The 20,752-nt window shown below is 41.0% G+C and overlaps 1 protein-coding gene across 1 annotated transcript in view; it reads right to left on the bottom strand.

Moving 5' to 3' along the window:
- Positions 1-10,728: 10,728 nt before the first annotated feature.
- Positions 10,729-20,752, bottom strand: part of VWC2L (von Willebrand factor C domain containing 2 like) — a 149,852-nt gene continuing 139,828 nt past the window's right edge. Inside the window, exon 4 of the mRNA NM_001433517.1 lies at positions 10,729-10,986. Within this exon, the coding sequence (NP_001420446.1) occupies positions 10,838-10,986 (149 nt within the window). The 3' untranslated portion in view covers positions 10,729-10,837. The remainder of the gene's footprint in view (positions 10,987-20,752) is intronic.

Here is a 20,752-nt window from a genome sequence, read left to right as displayed (position 1 = left end):
CACATGGGGACTTCTGAGGTGCAAGTGATACACCCTGTACATCCCATGTTATAAGAGGGCTTTTATGTATACATAGTGTAGGTCAATAAAAAATTTTAAAGAAAAGATATCCACTTGCAATGAATCCTTTATATAAAGGAATAAAGCCTTTTTCTTCCTTTATAGGCCATTGTAGATATTGTGATTCTGGCAATATCTACAGAGCCATCAAGAAGCGGGCCTTTACAATGATCCAGCTCAATAGACATAAATCAGGTCTCAAAGAAAATGACTTTGGACTAGATTGTTTTAGTTCAGCTTCAGATCTGATGATACTAAATATGCAATGGCTCAAACTAACCAAAGAATTTTTAAAACTGTATGTCACGTGCCAGAGTAGAGGCTTCGAGAATGTGTTTCTAGGTTGTATTTCAAAGCATGCATGATGCATTTCCAATATGTCCTTTTACTTCTCCGAAGACAGCTAAAGAAAACTGCATGGTGCTGTATATACCCAGCCTGCATACAGTGAATTTATATATGCTGAAATATACATTTTATGGTAAACAAAGAATATTTTTCTGAGTTGACATCATTTCAATAGGCATGTGAGTTTGATGACTAGCCTTCCATTTTCTGTGAGAGCAAATCAATGGGATGGAATATGTGATTACAGATGTATGTTCTGGTTTTACTTGCACAAGTGCAAAGAAGGGAAATGTATCATTGCACGCTACATTGATGTTGTGACATGTCATAATTCTGTGCACCTCCCCTATTTTTTAAGTTACTTTATGCTTTTCAGATGTATCCTTTCACAACTTGCTGCTGTGACCCTGGCCTCCCTCCCTGCTCATTTGAGGATGGCTGAAAGTTTAAAAAGAAAGAAAACCAAGTCATAATGTTCTAACAAAGCTACTACAGGCTGCTGTCTCTGGGGTCTTGGTAGCCGGTGCCCTGGCTGCTGATGAAATGCACAATGCTGGAAAAAAGGGAGTGGGGAATGGAACACGGCTTGTCTCTTCTCTCATTCACGAGTGCTGCTGGGCCTCCCAGACTATTTATATCTGAACTGTGCCTCGTAGAGTGTTCAATAACTCATGAGCTGGAAGGTACAAGCAGGTATCTGAAGCAAACTGAGGCTACTAAAGTGAGCATGCCTGAGAGCTGAATACTTGTCAGCTGAGAAACAGGCAATTCGTGGTGAGAACCTCCTGAACATTGCTGGGTTCTTGGGAGAACTCAAAGTACCGCCCAGCCCAGCCAACAGGATAGGTGTGTGCCTTATGGTAACAAGTGCAGAGGCTTGGAGAACATTCTTCTCCAACTGCATGCAAGTGTCTATCTGGATACCCAGGGAAGTCTTTCTCTGTTCACCTTATAGGAGTGGTGCCCTGCGGGGCCACATCAGATAGTAAACAGAGCATGTAAATGGAAGATAAGTCCTCTTGAGTGGAAATGATTCTCTGGTTGTAAAAAAAATAAAAAACCCAAAAAAGCCCCAACCATATGTTTATGTTTATATATATATTTGTTCTTGGTGAGGAAGATTGTCCCTGAGCTAACATCTGTGCCAATCTTCCTCTGTTTTGAATGCAGGACACTCTCACAGCATAGCTTGATGAGCGTTGTGTAGGTCCGCACCTGGGATCCAAACCTGTGAACCCCGGGCCACTGAAGCAGAGCAGGGGAACTTAATCACTACACCACTGGCCTGCCTCATTTATGTTAGTATTTTGCACATTTACTAAGAAATATTTTTTATACATATATGTCATTGTCACTGCAAAGACTTTAGGTTCCATGGCAGCTTAATTTTTCATTCCCTTCTGCAACTCTCTTTCGCTCATGTTCAGCCTCCTATTGAAATCGATGGACGACTTGAGCCACAAATGATTAGGGATGGGAAATTTAATCTGTGAACAAGCAGAGCTAATGAAATGCTTCACAGCAAGGCAAAGGTGGGATAAGAATTACTGTAGGCTAAACAAACCTGCAATCGTCAGGTGCCAAAGAAGGAGAAGAGCATACTAGCTCCATGGAGACGCAGCAAGTGTGTGATCTTAATGGCACAGCCATCAGTCCATAATATCCAGAGCTTTTTACGTTTCTAACCTCAAATCTTATCTATAAGATATTGCCTAGCTCCTTTTTATTATCTGTCTGTAAAATCGTAACAGGAAACTTCTTGACAATTGGTTTCAAAACTAGTGAGTTTACAGAGCATGTGGCCATCCTCACCTTGTCATTTCCCAAAATTTGGAAGGGTATCCTTGCTCAGAAATATGTCTCTTGTTTGCTTCTGGATGTTTAACAGGGGCCACAGATTTCCATTCCACAGTTAAACCTGGCACCAAGTACAAAGAGTCAACAGATAAGGCCAACAATGCAAATACCACTGAAGGATGACATTACCCAAATTTCTACTGAGATGAAAGCACTCCAAATTGGGTAGAGGAGAGGGAATTCCACTAGTCAGTGAATTGACTCTAGAAAACCAGGGCTGAGTGGCACCAAGACAAGTAAGTGATTCCTTCATAACATGGAGGTGATCCATCTTTGCTTTTCTCATTTGCTCTAAGCCCTTGGTTTTGTGCCAGGCACATACCTGCTGATTTAGACGGATTTCATTATTAGCAAAATGGGGCAGTTACATGGTCTAAGTTATATCAGTATAAACTTCACTTTATAAACAGCAAGAGGGCATTGGCTACTTCCCTCACTCTTTATCTAGCCTATTCCTCTTTTAATACTCATGAATTCCGTCTCCCAGGAAGCCTTCCCACAGGCCCAGGATGATACGCTGGCCTTTTGCAAATATTCCCAGTGTCCCTGTTCATACCTAAAGCACAGCTCTTCCCTCTTTGTTGTTGTGAACTTGTTTTGCTGTTTGCCCCATCAGACTACAATCTCCTTGAAAACAGGAAAAAAATAATGCTTCATTTAGTTTTAACCACAGTGCCTAGTTCCCGAGCTGGAATGTTGTTTATTCAATAATTAAATAAACTCTTAATTAATACGACAGATGAAAGGAATACACTGGATTTCAGTGATTGGGTTTTATTAATATAATGTGCTTTAAAAAGTCAAATCTATTTTTCTGAATTGAAAAGTGTTTTTCTGAGTTCCTGATCTATAACATGTGCCTGATGAACTTGCAGTGGAGGAATCTTATCACAGAGTCTGGATGAACTTTTTTGTGATAACTGAAAATTCCCTAGAGAGTGGTGACTTCTGAAATGGCTACTAGGTCATGAGAAAAGTAGGTGGTTGAGGGCACCCTTTGCCTAGTAGCTAAAGAGCCTGTGTGCATGGACACCTTTCCCTTGAGATGGTAGCTACTAGAAGCCAGTGACAGACCTTTCACCAAGATTAAAGAGATGCTATTAATTGCTATCGATCATGGGTCAACAAATTAAATTGCATCTGCAACTGCATCTCTGAAAGGTCTAAATGAGAAATGCAGTTAATGGGTTTGGCTGACCCAATGTTGTGATTAATTAAAGATGGAATGAAACCAAAAAACAAACAAAGGAAAAGAAAAGTGTAATGGGAGAAGGATGGGCATCCTTGGAAGTCTCAAATTGAAAGGCACTCCCAGGACTGAATTTGCCATTTAATCCTATATGTCTGGGGGAAAAAAAACAGAGAAGGACAGAAAAAAAACAGTGGATGGCTAAATACAATCATGCATCGCTTAACAACATTAAATCGTTAGACAATTTCATTACTGTGTAAATATCATAGACTGCACTGACACAGACCTGGACGCTACAGCCTACTTCATACCTAGGCTATTTGGTACTAATCTTATGAGACCACTGTTGTGTATGTGGTCTGTTGTTGACCAAAATGTTAGTATGCAGCACGTTATTATAATCCCTTTTTTCCAGAACCCTGATGAACAACAATACGAAAATGAAACAGACATTTTATATTCTGAAGGGACATGATCAAATAGAGGTGTTGGGAATAGGCAGTTTCTATAACAATATGCAAATAAATTTTGTCTCACTGTGTGTGAGATTAGTGTTTGCCACAAATTAGTGAAGAATTCTGTTATTCTTGCCATTTCGATCTTTGACCTCCATTTCAAGAATACTATGAAAAAATGTATGACCAGTGGAGAACTTTGGTTATTTAAATGGCAATTATTCAAACAAAGATGAAAACAGAATTGGCAAATAGAAACAGAGTGGGCTGCTCTGGAGATAAGCATATCTGAGATTGATCCTAAATACCTGATGTTACCAGCATCTTTGACATAAAGTCTAAAATGAGATTATGTGCTGCCCCCAAGGAAAGCATGGGTTCCACGTTTTTGGTGGTTCTTATTAGCATCACTATCCTTCTAACCACCTGACCTAGAAATGTGGGCTATTTGAATTCTTGAATCCCCATTTGATCTTCCATGAAGTCCTGTTGTGCAAACTGGTCTGTTCGAATCTCACTGCTGCAGGATCAGATCCTCATTATTCTTCCCAGGACTCTTGTAATTGCCTCTCGTTAGTGTCCCAACCTCTCTATCCCCAGACCTCAGTCTACCCTTCACTCTATCAGAATTGTTATTCCAAGACACAAATATGTCCATATCACACTCTTTTTTGACATTAATTAACACATAGTATCAATAAAAACCAAGTCCAATTTTCTCAGTATTATCTTCCAGGCACTAACAATTGGATTTCCTTCCTGGACACATCCCTCACTGTGTCCCCCCATCTCCAACCTCACACTCACATTACACCTGACTGCTTGTCATATTCCAAATATGCTATTCATTTTTTTCTATACCACAATATCATCCGCTAAGTACTTGCACAACTTGTACTCAAGCAACAAGGTCTAAATCCAGAGTTACCTTATCCATGAAATCTTTCTTATAACACCACTACTCCTAACGATAGCTAACGTATAATCGGCTCTTCTTATGTTCCAGACTCTATTCTAAGCTATTTTACGGGTAATATTCTGTTTAATGTTTAAAACCCCTCGATATAAAAGCTGGTTTTGCCTCCTTCTAATTGTATGAGCCTGAAAAAAATCATAAAACCTCCCTGAATCTCAGTGTTCCAGTCAGAAAAATGGGAATGCCAGTTCATAATAATGGTGGTTATGAGGGTGGTTGAATTAGTGAACATAAATCATTGTCTCATGTAAAGTAGCCAATACAAAAGGGGCTCAGGAAATGGTAGCTGAACTTTATATCCAACTTCTTCCCCAACCCCAACCTCCTTACATAACTGTTTATCTGGAAGGTTTCAAAACTCAAACTTACTTCTAAAAGCATAGCTTTTAAAAAGTGCCCCTACTCAAAGCCATATAATAATGCAAGAACTGGGATGAATTGAATCACAATTTGAGCTTCAAAGAACCACGAGTTCAAGATTTTCAAAAGTTAAAGCCATTATGCGACCTCTTCATTCATTTCTCTCACCACCCCATCCTTTCAAAAGAAAAAAAAAGTCTAGGGAAGTAAGAGGTGGTAATACGTGAAACAAGACTAGCCATGAGTAATTGTTGAAGCTGAGTGATTTTAAATTGAGTTCACTGTACTATTCTTAAAAAAAAAGGAACTATAGGGTCTATACCTGCATATGGAATTTGGTTTCCACCAGGAGATGCCCAAGCAATTCATGGGGAGAAGCCACTCCACACCATGAAACAAGTTATACATAACTTATTATGTGTATATATATATAAACTGTTCAAAACTAAACTAGCAATTAAGGAAAGTTGTGGAACCGCTTTTTTTTTTTCAAAGATTTTACAAAATATATAGATGACTTACGTAAAAATCTAGACCTGGAAACACCCTCAGGTGATTTTCTGGAAGGTTGCTTTTTCTAAAAAGTAGATGCTGTCATTCTCTGGAATTTTATAAATCAAAATTATAAATTAGTTTCTATTAACTCTAACCTCCCTTTTTTCCCCACTACTGTAACACTTTAGTAATCAAAAAATCAAAAACATTTCTAACTTTCTATCTTCTACCATCACTCTCTGTCTCCTTACAGATCAACCTAGCAATAGTTTTGATTTCTTTTTCCAAAAGCTGATGCCATAATAATTGACTTTTTTATGTGCATTGGGCAAGAGAACCCCAATTTTGTGTGGTAACAAAATCATGAATGTATCTTTCTTTAAAAGAGAATATTCCCAACATAAACCCTCAAATAACAACAAATCCAGGACTGTCACAGTTCACAGCTTTCTCTCCCGTGCTTTGAAGTGCCCTCCCATGAAACTTGATTCAGAAGTGAATTGTAAACAATTCCTTGCAAGGGACATAGGGAGCAGAGAATTGGACTCTTGGGAAGTTGAAAAGCAAGAAAGTCTAATCTTGTTTTAAGAAAGCGGTGGTGGAGTGGAGGTGTGCATGCGTATGTGCGGAGACTCCATGCTGATGTTATCTTAGTGGTTGGCTTTTTTTCCTTCTTCTTCCAACAATGCAGAAGATGATGGCAATTTATAAAATATTGTTCAGTTTTACTCTCTATAGGCAGTGCGTTTGTCTCAAGGAGAAGAAAAACAACAGTTTGCTCTCACTCCACAAGGAAAGCGTATGCGCAACTAAAAGACAGCATCCTCTGGGTGCTGATTGTCAGCAATGGTTCTTGCTCTGGGGCTCAGTTGCCCCTCAGAGGTCAGTTGGTAGAAAGCCTCTTGCCCGCTGCCTTCCCTCCTCGGCGTCTAGGAAGGAGTTTAACATGGAGCTTTAAAAGAATGATTTTCCCAACACAAACCCTCCCATGACAACAAACCCAGGACTCTGTTAGAGTTCACAGCTCTCACTTGGCAGTGTTCAAATCCCTCCCGGCCTTCAGAGGCATTGCAACCAAATGCAGCGCAAGGGGCGGTTTGGAGCATGCAACCTCCACCCCCTCATATTTTAGAAAATCTAAGAAATTTGCCTATGGAGTGGATAGGAGATGATTTTAAGGAATTAATTACTAATTTTGTTAGCTTTTGGTAATATAACTTATAACATGATTTTGTAAAAAACTATCCTTTCTTTTTGGTTAGAATATTACAGCAAGATGTAGGGCTGAAATGACGTCATGCTTGATATTTGCTTTACAATAGTCAAGGGAAAAAAAAGAATAGATGAAGCATTATGCAAAATCTTGATAACTGTTGACTCTGGGCAATGGGTAAATGGAGGTTCTTTACGCTGTTTTCTCGATTTTTGTGTACATTTGAAAACTTTTCTAATAGAAAATTCCTGCTTTGTCATTTACTAACCTATGGCCTTGGGCAAATCACTCAATCTCTTTGTGTTCTGATATTGTGAACAGCAAAGCAGAGATAAGAGTCCCTCCCTTGTAGGTGTGCTGTGTGGGTTGAAGAGGATGTTATGAGTTCAGTGCATAGCACGGGGCCTGCCACAGAGCAAGCACTCAATAATTATTGATTATCATTAGTATTGCACATGGATATGGAGCCAGGAAAATATTTTTCCTATTGCTTACACTCTCATTGCCGGTGTATTTGAGCTTCTTCCCTGATCCCCAAGTCAGCCTTGCCTCATATTATGAAAAATGAAAATGTACACAGGCAAATGGTGAAGCTAATGCTTGATTCTAATTGAATATAGCTCTAATGACACATGTACTTTCAGATGCTAGAAATCACTGAGAATTAGTCGTTAGATAGTGAGGAGAGGAGGAGAAAAAAATTGGGAAGGAAAATATACCACAAACAATGTTCGCTGGTTAACACACTTTATATTTAACAAAATAATTTTTTAATAATATATTCTTTTCCACATCAAATATTGTTGCTAGAATCCCCTTTTTACAGTTTAGTATTTAGGTTTTTTTTTTCTCACTAGTTTTCAGGCACACCATTTTTCAAAGATTTTAGAAACTGAATCGTTTTTAACAGGCATCAGCTGACAAACAGGATGTTGATCCCTTATTTAAACAGAGCTGTAGTTAAAGCCGAGAACCAAAGGCGAAAGAGGAATAGAACAGAGGTGACAGTGTGGCTGCAGTCTTCAAAGAACGAAAAAACAACAACAGATGAGACCAGAACTCTGTCGTTCAGAGTTTGGGAAGAATTTCTCAATGACCTGGGTGGAAGGAAGTTGTAAAATATTTATTCGTTTATGAGAAATTCTGTCACAGTATAGGGTTCATCTCTCCCTAAAGGGGGAAAAATGTCAGTGCTACAAAGTCTCAAAGGAAACAGCTTGTAGTGAAACTCTGAGAGAAAAAAATCCAACAACAACAATAAAAAAGAAAAAATCCCTTTCTCTGGCTGGTAACAGAAGCCACGGAGCAGCCTTCATTCCGCAAACTCTCTGAAGAGAGTTTCTTGATGGATATTATACTCCGTTCTAGTAAATTCTTGCTGTGACTATCACTGTGCCAAGACTTCGATGCAAAATTTCTGCACCCCGGCTTCCCAGTTGCACTCTCTTTCTGTTTTCTAGAAAGGGCATAGTGACGCCTTAATAATAGATAGGGCACTATGCTACATGGCTCTGTTAATGATATTTTCTGGGTTTCAAACCTTCTTCCTGTCATTTATTATTATTATTTCTTTCTGAGAGTGTGGATTTTTGAAGCTGGCAACAGGCAACCTCAGGGCAGAGAAAGCTCTATAATATATCTCTGTCTAGACAAAGCTGAAGTGTGGAATGCCTTTACTTTGGAGTGCAGGAATAAATCATGCAGAACTGTTCATGAATGATTCATGACTGTCTATAGGATGCATCCGTGGTGGCAACGGAAGGCACCAACCTTGCTGCAAATTGGTGTTCTAAGGGAAGACGGCTTGTTGTTCTTCCACAGATGGCGCCGGCATGGCTGTTGGTATCATAACACAAGCACAGTGTGCGTGAGAAGTGTCAGGTCCGACTCGTCAACACATTAATTTTGGAAGTGACAACTCTTTCTTGATGACACAAGGTGCTTCCAGGAAGGAGAGGCTGAGAATTTTAAAATGAAAACCCAGTTGATGAGACTAACGCGATAAGTGTCCTAAGGGTGGACCTGTGGCATAGAAGCACCCCTCTTTTGCAGGAGACCAAGCCCTCTCTCTCGGGGCTGCTGACTGTACATGTCCCAAAGGGCTCAGAGGCTCATCAAAGCCACAGGCACAGCCAGAGCTGGCCTAGTATGTCCCCCTGGCAGAAGCCACTCTTTATTGATTATTCTAGGCCATTGGTTCTCAAGCAGGTGAAATTCTTCCGCCTCCCCCACCCCTTGGGGACATTTGGCAATGTCTGGAGACATTCAGTTGTTATGACTAGGATGTTGCCATTGGCACTTAGTGGATAGAGGCCAAAGATGCTGCTAAACATCCTAAAAACGCACAGGACAGTCCCCAACAACAATTAATTGGCCCAAAAAGTCAATAGTGCTATGGTTGAGAAAGCTTGCTCTAGAATGCGGCACTCCACAGGAGCCATGGCGAAGCCCAGGTTGGGTTGGGAGCAGAAAAGGAAAGAACATCGATAACGAAGACAACCTTAAAGTTTCCTCAAGGACCCCATCAGATCTGCGCCAGGGTTTTCAAGACAGGAGAGTGGAATAGCGACTGACTATGCCATGTGGTTTCAGAGTTACTAAATTTGCACTTGAATCGAGGTGGCATCAGATACCCTGTGTATTTTATTTTTTCTGTTACTATACGAGCAGCATTACCAGGGCAGCCTTGAGACTCTTCAAAGGTTCACTTTAATTGTTCAGTATCTAATATATACATTTTAAAAAATGTTCAACAAATGGAATTGTATTGTGCAAGACTCACTCTACCCTAATCTTTAATTTAAATCAGCACTTGAGGTGGAAAGAGTGTCCTGAATCTGTATTTTAGACATAGGGCTGAGTGGTCATTACTGTAACATGGCAAATGCAGTCCTGAACCCTAAAATCTGCCTGTGTCTACTGCTGGCTTTCAGCCAAATCTGAACTCAAAAGCCAGAAGTGTTCAGAAGGATTCAGATTCACAGTGGGGCTACTCACCCTGGTTCTGGTATTCATAGTGCCAAGTGATGGAGTGGGTTTAGAGTGTGATTTGTTACAAGCCGAACTTAAATTCAGCGTCATGAGAAGCTCTGGTGATTAATGCTACCATTTCGAATACCTGTCTCCCTTTGGATTCTTTAGTCAAGCTTATGGTGTTGTTCACTTATTAGTTTTTGATTGGCAGTTTCAAGGTTTTGCATATGAAATGTGTGGTTTGTAAGAATCAAATTGTGAGCCCCCACGTAATACACTAAGCACCAGTTCCCACACTGCCCGCAGCGGGTCCATCTATGTGCGCCTCTCTTTTCTGACCCTACCAGGCAGGGTTCACTCAAGGGGAGTGAGCAGTTAGATGCTTTCGTGTCTTCCTGGTTGGGAAGCATCCTCACCCCTGATGTTCCTTTACCAAAGCTTGTTTGACGCAACTCAAACCCTTACAGTGCAGTCAAATCTGGCCCCTTAGACTCTCAAGATGAAAAAAAATTGCTACAAGAGAAAAATGCCATGTATGACGTATAGAAGAGTAGAGATGGAGTAAATCGGTAGACAGTGAGCTGGCAGGTCAGAGGTGTCACCAGAGAAGGAACCTGTACAAGGCTATTTCTTTTTGTTCCAGAAATCCAGTCGTCAAGTCACCATCAAGCATGGATAATTACAAAAGCGGTTTTGATAGCTATATACTATATATATTTTATATAGCAAGAGAGAAAGAGAGAAATTTCCTCTTAGTAAAATATTCACTTTTGTCAACCCTAAAAGGTTTTGCTGGTGACCCTGTTGTAGCTGGCAGGAGTTTGTTTGTTCTGTTTTGTTTTAAACATGTGCAGTATAGAAGCCATGGCATCGTCTCTTCGGAACGCGACATCGTTTGAGAGTTTGTTCTACACAATCTGCTTGCCTTGGCATTCGCGTTTTGAACACTGAGCGGGCTTCCACCAGTCCCCGTTGTGACAATGACAGATGTTACATTCATCCACTTTCACTTCAATGCCAGCCGGAATTATGGTAGTTCCTGCAAAGCAGTTCGGACCTGGAACACACACATACATTGATCAGTTGATTAAATCTGAGAGGCTCTCTTTCTCCCGTCCCTCCCCACTTGTGATAAAAATCCAACCCCCAAAGCCATGAATGAACAGGTCACACCACTCTTACCAGCTTATTATCAAGGAATTTTCTAGCCATCTCCATAAAGGCAAACTTTCAACCCTACTATCTTTTTGCACACAGGTCATATTTTCCATGTGTATCTCGCTTTTTGTTTTTTGTTTTAAAAGATCCAGTGCTCAAAAAATGTTGTTGTCCATTACCGAGTACATGCAATTTTCTGAAGTTCTACGGATTACACTCTATTTGCTTTATATTTGGGGGTGCAAAGCCTGCCGAAGTGTCCCCTGAAACTCGAGTAGGGGTCTAACGTGGTCTGTATCGGGTGACGTACCCTCTGGCCTGTCCCCTCGCTTCCTGTGGTGAGTATGAGACAATGAACTTGCTCACTCCAGTTTCAGCACCACCCCAAGCCAGTTCCTGGAATCCCCAGCTTGCTTCTTGATAACAATGAATAATTCATGACCAGATGATTTATTCATATCCCAAACAAGCTTTGTTAGAGGTTCATTTGATTTTTATAAATGGAGTTCCTTTAATCTGCTGGCTATCTCTTTCTTTTTTTTTTTTTTAAGAATGACCCAAATGGCTGGCTTTTGAAAGTGAGCAGGAATTTTATTTTACTTTTTCAGATTCAGGAAAGCTTTACTGAAAAATGTCGTTGCTTGCTCATTATAGATGTATGCTCTTAAAATTCACCAATCTTGGTTTTTTACTTCATTTTTCTCTCCTTTCCCTTTATTTATTTTCTCTCTCTTTTTTTCTTTTAACCCTCCCAAAGTAGAAATGCCTGTATTCAGTGTTGGTGATATTATTTCTCAAATTCAAATGGAACAAAAATTGCTTCCCAAGGTGTAATGGATTATAGTGGGTGCTGCAAATTGTTGTTCCTTTGAAATGATTTGGTATAAGTCTCTGAAGTATATGTTTAGATAAAGAGAAGGAACGCTGAGCTGTATCTACTAGTGATTTATTAACCCACCATTACTGGCCACTTGCCATAACCGCTACAAAGCAACATGGCAGCATAGATCAATATCAGTGCCCTACTTTCACTTTCGCACCACTTGATGAGAATTTACCAGACTATTTTTACCACCAAATAAATGAAATCAGGAGCAATTTGTAGTTCCACTTTATAATTGGAATCTTTCATAATGATGGTAACTATTAAATTACAATGTCTATTTATCATGTGAAACTATTTAAGACACTATGGCTTTCATCCCCCGTTGTTTCAGAGCTGCCAGACCTCTGTGCACACGTACTGATGGCCTTTCTGAACCTATGCCTTTCCATGGACAAACACTGGGGGTGTATGCCTGGGCGTGAAGAACCAGCCAGAGCAGGAGGGGTGTAATGGGTCAAGGCTGACAAGTAAACAGCTGGCCACCTGTCTGTTACACCCAGGAGGGCATTTCTTATGATGCTGTGGTTACAAGTCCCTGATGATCCTAATGGCTGATTATTTACGGATCACTATGTGAGTTCCATAAGTCTTCGGATTTAGTCATTGTGTGATGGATTGAACTGTCTTTGGGACTACATCTCCCTGGGAAAATTCCACACCACATCATGAATTTGTTGTGACCAGAACTGAGGGAGTCTTCAGAGAACTTGGCAAAGACCCTTTTCAGAATGTAGCTGGTTCTCACTTGCCTGTTATTGACAGACCCCTCTCAGCCCAGCCAGTTGTGGGCACCAGAGCCAAACTAGCTTCAGAAATTGACCTAGATGCCCACTACTACCTGTTTTCCTGGAGCCCCCTCCCCCGCCAGAAGGCAGTGGTTTCTCTCTCTCCATCTCCCTGCTTCTAACCAACTCTTTTCACTCCAATTGTATACTTTTAACTTTTCCAAGTGGGGAAAGAAGAAAAAATTTTTTTTCTAAACAGTGGTTCCAAAACAAAGATGTCTCTGAAACAGGCAGACTATTATCCAGTAAGAGTATTTCCAGTTTGTTGAGAGGATTTGGAAACTTTCCAGAAGACTCTTCACTCTGTGTGTGTGTATGTGTAGAGGTGTGCTGCTTGCTCACAAGGGCAGGTTCATCTCAATGACACAATACGAGAAAAGGGCAGGGAGGGATCTTGATAAAAAGAGGTTGCTGACAAGTCACCGTGCATGTCTTGAAGATTTTACTAGGCCTCCGGGTTTCATATCTGCCCCTTTCTGCGTATGCTTGTACCATACTATGACCAGCATGTATTTGATCAGCCTCCATACATGTTTTTTAAGAGTCATTTAGAATTTCCTGCACTGTCAGCTCAGGAAATGTTAATTTACCCTGATTGACAGAATGCGAAGAAAGGTCCTTTGCACTCTGCCAGGACTGACCAGTCAAAGGCCCTGCCCGTAAATAACACAGCGACCTCTTGACAATCTCCTCGGCAGCCAGAGGTATTTACGGAATCAAAACTCCTGTTTGATGTCATTACCAGTGATTTTATTCGCACTCTTCTGAGAACTTCAGGTGTAACTAAAGCAAGCCTCAAGTTTGCTGTTAATGGTCTTACCTGCTTAAAAGCAATTTAGATAATTGTCGAGCAGAATGGTTGGCACTATTTAGAAACTCTTCTGGTTCTGGCCCTTCCTCCTTAACCGTGGGGACAGTAAATGCTAATTTGCTTTGAGCTTGTGAGTGTCCCACATGAGTTCCTCACATAGGAAATCTATCCTTCTGGCTATTCTATTTTTTAAATTTGAGGGCTGCTTTGCTTTGTCTTGGTTTGTGTGAAAGAGTTAGTTGCTTAAAGAGTGAACTCAATGGCAAAAGCAACATATTTTAATGCAGAAGACTTGGAGAGACTCCAGAGGGTAGCAGTGAAAATGATTAAACTGAAGGCTGGCAAATAGGACCTCTGAGAAAAGGTTAAAGGGATTGGAATTATTTAATCTAGAAAGAGAAGACAGAGGAATAACTCAATAACTCTCAGGGAATAAAGTCTTATTATGTGAAGAATGGTGACCAACTGTTCGTTCTTTCCTCTGACACTTAGAATAGGAGGAAATGGAGATACGTTGATTCTCTAGGAATTGGAAACACACACATGCACATGAGTTGCTCAGACAGCTGAGAATTGAGTGTGGCAGTTGCCAACAGTGTGGTGAGATCTTCTCTCTTGGAAATCTACAAGAACATAGGAGGTCTCATCTGTCAATTAGATTAAAGTTGTCACCTTCTTGAAAACGGGAATGAAATATCTGTCATTTCTTATGGTCCATGCCTAGTACTGCGTCTGGGAAATATTAAAAACTCAGTGTATGTTTGTTTAACTGAATGAAACAGTATGAACTAGATCATTATATATTGGAAGCAAAATTATTTTGTGAACTCACAGATCAGGCCTTGCATATATGTCAGACCTACCCCTAGTAACATAGGTATAGACATATTTGTTAATTAATGGTAACACACAGCGATAATTTGTTGAGCACTTACTTCACAGTGGGAATTTGTCCCATTTAGTCTTTCCAATAAAGCATGTAAGGTATGCATTCTCACTCAGGATACTGAGCCTCAGAGATAGAAAATAACTTGCCAGAGATCATATAACCAGGAAATGGCATCAATGGGATATGAACACAAATCTCACTGACCTATGGATGCTTTTAATTGTCCAGGAAAAGAGGCAGCTGTCTAGGAGTGCATTGCTGGGTTCCTTTGCCAGGGCCCTGAGCTTTTGATCCGAATTTAGAAGTCCAGTTGGTTTTAATGTTGAGGAGGCATGCTGAGGTAAGAAATTGGATGGCTAAAAGGAAATGAGACTGTTTGTTTTATAGATCTTTATCAGATTTACTAGTTTTATGTTGTGTATCCATATAGTCTCCAGAAAACATAATTTATTTGAAAACTGAGAGAAATTTCCTGTGGAGAAGATGCTTGGGCAGTGAGCCTCTGGCTTTTCTTTGGATAACAATGAAGTTCTCACTGGTGCTGGAAGTAGACTGACTAAGAAGCAGAATGAAAGTGGACTATGACTCAGAAGACCTGGTTCAAGTTGCAGTTCTACAATTGATTATGTGACCTTAGGCGAACACTCTGTAACCCAAATACAAATGGGGACCTGTATGGTCCAGTCTCAGAAAGGAGTATTATTTTTGAAATTGAAATAAAGTTGGAAATACAATTCAAATATTTACTTGGACTTGGAGCAAAGAGGGAAGAAGAAAAAGCAGGCTAGGAATTCTCATACATGAAAAAATTTTCCCATAAAACATAAATTAATTTCCTTATTCATACTTCTCTGAGCACTTATTTTGCAAACCTACAAATAAAAACAAATTTTCAAACATTTTTCTCCACAATAGAAATCATTCAAAAGAAATCTTATAAAGAAGACCAATGTATGAAATATATAAAAGCAGAACTTCTCTGATGAGGCGACTGTGGGAAGCCTGGAACTCTGTCTTTTCAGCAATTCTTTTTCCCATCTTCCCACTTCACCCTTGCAGAGTTAGCCGATGAGGCATCTGCATAGAATATCTAGTGATCAGAGAAAAAGCATTTGGAATGATCTCCTCCAGCTTCAGTAATCTAAGAAATCAGGAGAAAATAGAAGAGATTCTGTCCTATTTGTGGTTGTAAGAACGGAGCAGCTTTCCCCAGCCACTAACGTTTTCTTTCTTGGCAAGCTGTGAAATTTCTCCCATAAAAGGGTGCATAGAAATTATGTGGAAAAGGAAGTCTATAGCTACCCTGATCACACCTCCTGCAAATCCATGCTCGCTTACGATGTTAAATGTCACATCGGTTGCATAAGAACAAATACATAACTTGAAATATGTGCTCTGAAAGAGAGGATCACAGAGCTGTGGAAGGTTGCAACAGAGAACATGACCAAAGCCATGGGTCTATGGAAATATTTGCTGTGTGTGTGTAAGGAGAGGGAGAATATGACCCATTGAGTAAGTTGAAAAAGCCAATGGGGTCATAGAGGTGAGCATAGTAAGAAATGGCTGGGAAAAAAGTTCTAGTGGCTATGGGAAGACAGTGACGTGCTGGAGCCAGTGGCTCATGTTGGCTTGTGAGAGCCAGTTGATAAACATTCAATTATCACCTCATTGACATTATTTTGGTAGCTTGAAGTTGGCCATGGCAGAACTATCTATATCAACAAAATCAGCAAATGTGACAAATCAGAATTTTAACCACTCCTCCCCGACCTGAGAGCCACTTGTTAAACATTTATATCACTAGGTTAGAGCTCAAGATTCTGGCCTTGTTGGCCATGGTAAAGATTTTGCTCTTTATTCCAAAAGCGAAGGGGAGCCATTGAAGTATTTTAAGTAGGTCTGTGTGTGTGTGTGTAATCATGAAGTAAAGATATTGATTCTGTAAACTGCACTGGGGTCACTATATGATTGGTCCACAGAGCATCCATGGTTGGATTAGACATGACTTGTCTTGATGGATGCAGGACCTTTGAGATTGCAGGCAAAGACTAGAACCCTCATAGGCTTTCACACTGTGTGGTGGGAAAAGCACATTCCTTTCTTCTTTGCTTTGAGACGTTAAAAGTATCTGCTAAGACGCTCTGGTAATATTAAATTAGTGTCAGCAATTAACACATTGGCTTGAATTAATTGATCAGATTATCCCTTATAGAAAGTAAGGTCCTTAGGGAAAAAAAGTCCCAGGAAAAGTGCATTTTGATCTGGGGAAAGAGAAGGAAAAGAGCTGGAATGGGTAACTAATTTCTAGGAGGACAGCTTAGTTGGAGTCCTTTCAGGGACCAGGATCATGTGCAAGCTGATGGAGATACTGGGCTGTTTGGGAAAGAGGCGGGTTCTATGAACAAAACCAATCCTGGATAAAAGGCACTAATTAAAGGAAGTTGTATCTAGAGCAAATTCAGAATAGCCAAGAGAACTAAGCTTGGGCGGGGGCAAGGGAGGTTGGGGGAGGGCAGGGTGGTGGTGGTAATACCATCAGGAGCAAGAGCCAAAAATCATACCACAAATCGGACCCAGTGAAGACACAACTTGGGTGCAGATATAGCAGTTTGCACCATCAATATCTCCAACCCAGGACCCTGGAGGCGGTGGCTAGAACCATCAGCACAGCTGACTCTCTTACCAGTGTCACCAGAATGGAGATGGTGTGGTCCTATGCTTCTTGAAAGTACTAGCTCAGAGTCTGCAGCAGGTAAGCCTGGGGACAGAGCTTGGTCAAGTGTCTGCAGCCTAGCTGCAAGGGAGGCTGGGAAATGAATACCTGGGCTTTGTGGCTTTTCTAGGGAGAGACAGGCTTTCCTTATACACAGAGGATTCCCCAATCATAGGAAGGAGGCAACTGCTTATTTCTGACGCTAAGATGGATGGGGAGAGGAGTCAATGAGGGCAAACTTCATCTGCTTCATATTTTTATCTGAGGCTGACTGCCAGTATACTTGTCTAACAATCAGGTAACAAAATAAATATTCAGAACAAGACTATTCTAAACGTGAATGATGCAGCTGTTAATAAGACAGAGTTTCTGCCTTCAGGGAGTTGGCATTCTAGTGGGGTGAATCAGACAAAAAGCACAAAAACAAATAAACAGGGCCATTTCAAGTCATTCTGTGCTATGAAGAAAATAAACAATGGAGTTGAAGGGCCTGCCCCATGGCCGAGTGGTTAAGTCCGTGCGCTCTGCTTTAGGTGGCCCAGGGTTTCACTGGTTCGGATCCTGGGCTCAGACATGGCACCGCTCGTCAGGCCATGCTGAGGCGGTGTCCCACATAGCACAACTAGAAGGACCCACAACTAAAATATACAACTATGTACTGGGGGGATTTGGGGAGAAAAAGCAGAGAAAAAAAAAGAAGATTGGCAACAGTTGTTAGCTCAGGCGCCAATGTTTAAAAAAAAACAAAGAAAATGGAGTTGAGGACCTGAAACCCAGCGTGGGAAAATTCTTTATGGACCATGTTCGTATATGTTTTTTTATTTCGTGTTCCGCATGATGCTGTGAGGTAGTTATCGTGAGTACCATCGTTCAAGAGAGAAAGTAAAGCTCAGAGTCCGGGACTTGATAAAGGGCAGAGAATTAAACAACAGGAGAGCTGAAATTCCAACCCCTGTGTCTGACCTCTGTTTGACTGCCTTCCTTGAGGCAAGTCTTTATGCGTGCTATTGTTCGCTCCAAATGTCAGTCATAATCGGACGTTCTCCTGTTCCTGACTCGGCGGCTTTCTCTTGTAGAAAGCTCAGACGAAATTCACATCCAGTTGACGACAGTGAACTCAGCTAACACTTTTTGAATTCTGTTTAAGAATTTTCCTGCATGACTTTATTGCCTCCTCACATGAGCTACTATTTTCTTTGTTTTGTACGTGAGACAATGAAACATAGAAATGTCAAGGGACTTTCCCAAAGTCACACAGCTAGGAAGCGACTGAGCCGGGATACAGGGCTACTTTTCCGTGCTCCATCCAAGATGTCAATCTTTCTGTGAGTAGGAGCTGTTTTTCACTTTCCTCCAAGTTTTTATAGCACCAGGGATGGTGGGAGATTTACATTCCTCTTTCTTAAGTGTGTGTGTGTGTGTGTGTGTGCGTGTGTGTGCATACAGAGGTGAATAGGCAAATGGGTTGATAGAAACGGGATGGTCTGGCTGGAAAATCCCCACATGGGCCAGAGAAGCGGGCCCCTCCAGCAGCTTTACCAACCTCTTCTCCATAACTGCAAAGCAGGAATTGCTCCCAAGAAGCCGACATGGCCCAGAAGGCAGTGCGGCTCTAGCGATCAATTCAGAAGGCAGCCAGGCTGCCACCAAGATCCCCCAGCAGGACCTACCCTGTAGTTTTTTTGCTTGTCGACCCAGATGCTCTTTACAGCCAAGCCTCTTCCTTTCCAGAGACGAGGAAAGCCGGGCTGGTTTTGACCACTTTATAGACACTTCTGGATTATAAATTGGTATGATGTCCCTGAAAATCCTCCTTTTGACAACAACTTCATGTTGCTTAATAGTCCCCTTTTGAGTCTTGCAATTTCTGGCCTTGATTTGAAAATTTATTACTGATGCTTGGTCTCCTTTAGAAATTGGTTGTAAATGATCTTCCTGCTGCATAAATGAGGCCGAATCCTATTGTGTAAGGCCGTAAACTTCCTGTATTTATTTGGCAGAGCACCTAAATCAATGTTTCAGCAAATAGTAGGCTTGTAGGCCTCAGCCTGTGGTAGAATTGGACTGTCTTACGTTCTGCCTCTTACCTGATTTTAATGCTCACTTCGTGAAGTCTGACAGATGTTAGTGTGCTGTGGAGAAGCAGACAGGCTTTCTGATCAGGTAGACCTATCTCCAGCTATCAAACTCTTGGAGAAAATGTTTCTAGAAAAACAACTAGAGCTGATTTCAGTTAAAATTGAACTAAGTGACAGAAACCTCCCCAGTAACCTGTTCCAGTGACCTTGTACGGCCTGGACAGAGAGCAGTGACAAGATTCCAACTGCTGAAGGAGCTTCCTGAATGGAGAACGGAGAGCCTCTGTCCCCTCTCTTAGTTGGTCATCCCTACGTTTCTTTCCAACCATTTGGCTTAACCTCAGAACAAAGAGCTTCCTCAGATTAAGATGGAAACATGCAGGAAGCATTGTTTTCTCTGAGGCTGGCCTAAAGGTGCCTGTTAGTCATTTTATTTGAAAATTCAATATTGCTGAACTCCCACACAAATTTCAGCGTGAGAGCTCCAGAGAGTTTTCTGGCCCTTAAGTATGTGAGATTTATAGCCTGGTGCTCCAATTAAGTAAAATGCAATGGCTGGAGCGGAGAGAGGAAGGACGCGGTCAAGCTCACAATAGAGGTAAAGGTTGGCTGCTCTTTTTCTAATTTCAGACAAATCAGCAGGCTGTGAGAATCTGGCAGAGTCCATGTTCTGCATTAGCTGGCCATATATGTCCAGTCTCACCTTCAGAAGGAGCTTGTGGTCACAAGACGGCTTGGTTTGCCATTGTATAAAACACTTTATCGGCTTAGTTTTTGCTCTGAATGATGAAATAATATCAGCCAAATTTTCCAAGCTGAAACAAGATTACCCCCTCTTGCTAGAACTGTTAACGATTTCAAGTCACTGTCCTGTTTCTTCTCAGCAATCCTAAAGGGAGATCAAGCTGGTATCACTGTACCCATTTCACAGCTGAGTGCACTGAGGTTCAGAGGGAGAGGGGGCGAGGTGGTTTATCACTGACTTATTTACCAGGTGAGGTGATGCCCTTCTAGGTGAGGACATTAGGACTCTGGAGTCATACTGTCCACATTTCAGTACTGCTCCTGCCATTTACTGGAGGTATGATCTCAATGTTCTCACCCATAAAGTGGGAATAAAAATAAACTGAGTACCTACCTAATGGAGGTCTTGAAGGAGCAAATGAATGAACATAGGTAAAGTCCTTAGAACAGTGCCCGTTGCATACTAGCACTCAATAGATTAGTAGTTGCTGTTTATCTTTCTGATTACCATTATTAACTGAGTTACAATCTGTTCTACTTTGGGTAGGTTATAGATTCCGGGTCCTTTGATTTCTAGTCTAAGTTTTCTTTTTTTTAATTTTAAAACATCAGTGAAGAAATGAACCTTGTAAATGTCAGTATTTTTTGCAAAGTGAGCCGGTGTACAAGAGTAAAATCATTTCTACATGGATCTTCCCCAGGCTTGTTCACTAGTGACCACAAAGCTGGACAGATGAAGAGAATTCCTGAATGGAGAGA

The sequence above is a fragment of the Equus caballus genome, chromosome 6 (assembly GCF_041296265.1).
Source record: "Equus caballus isolate H_3958 breed thoroughbred chromosome 6, TB-T2T, whole genome shotgun sequence".
NCBI lineage: Eukaryota > Metazoa > Chordata > Mammalia > Perissodactyla > Equidae > Equus > Equus caballus.
This window is presented reverse-complemented; position numbering and strand designations above follow the sequence as displayed.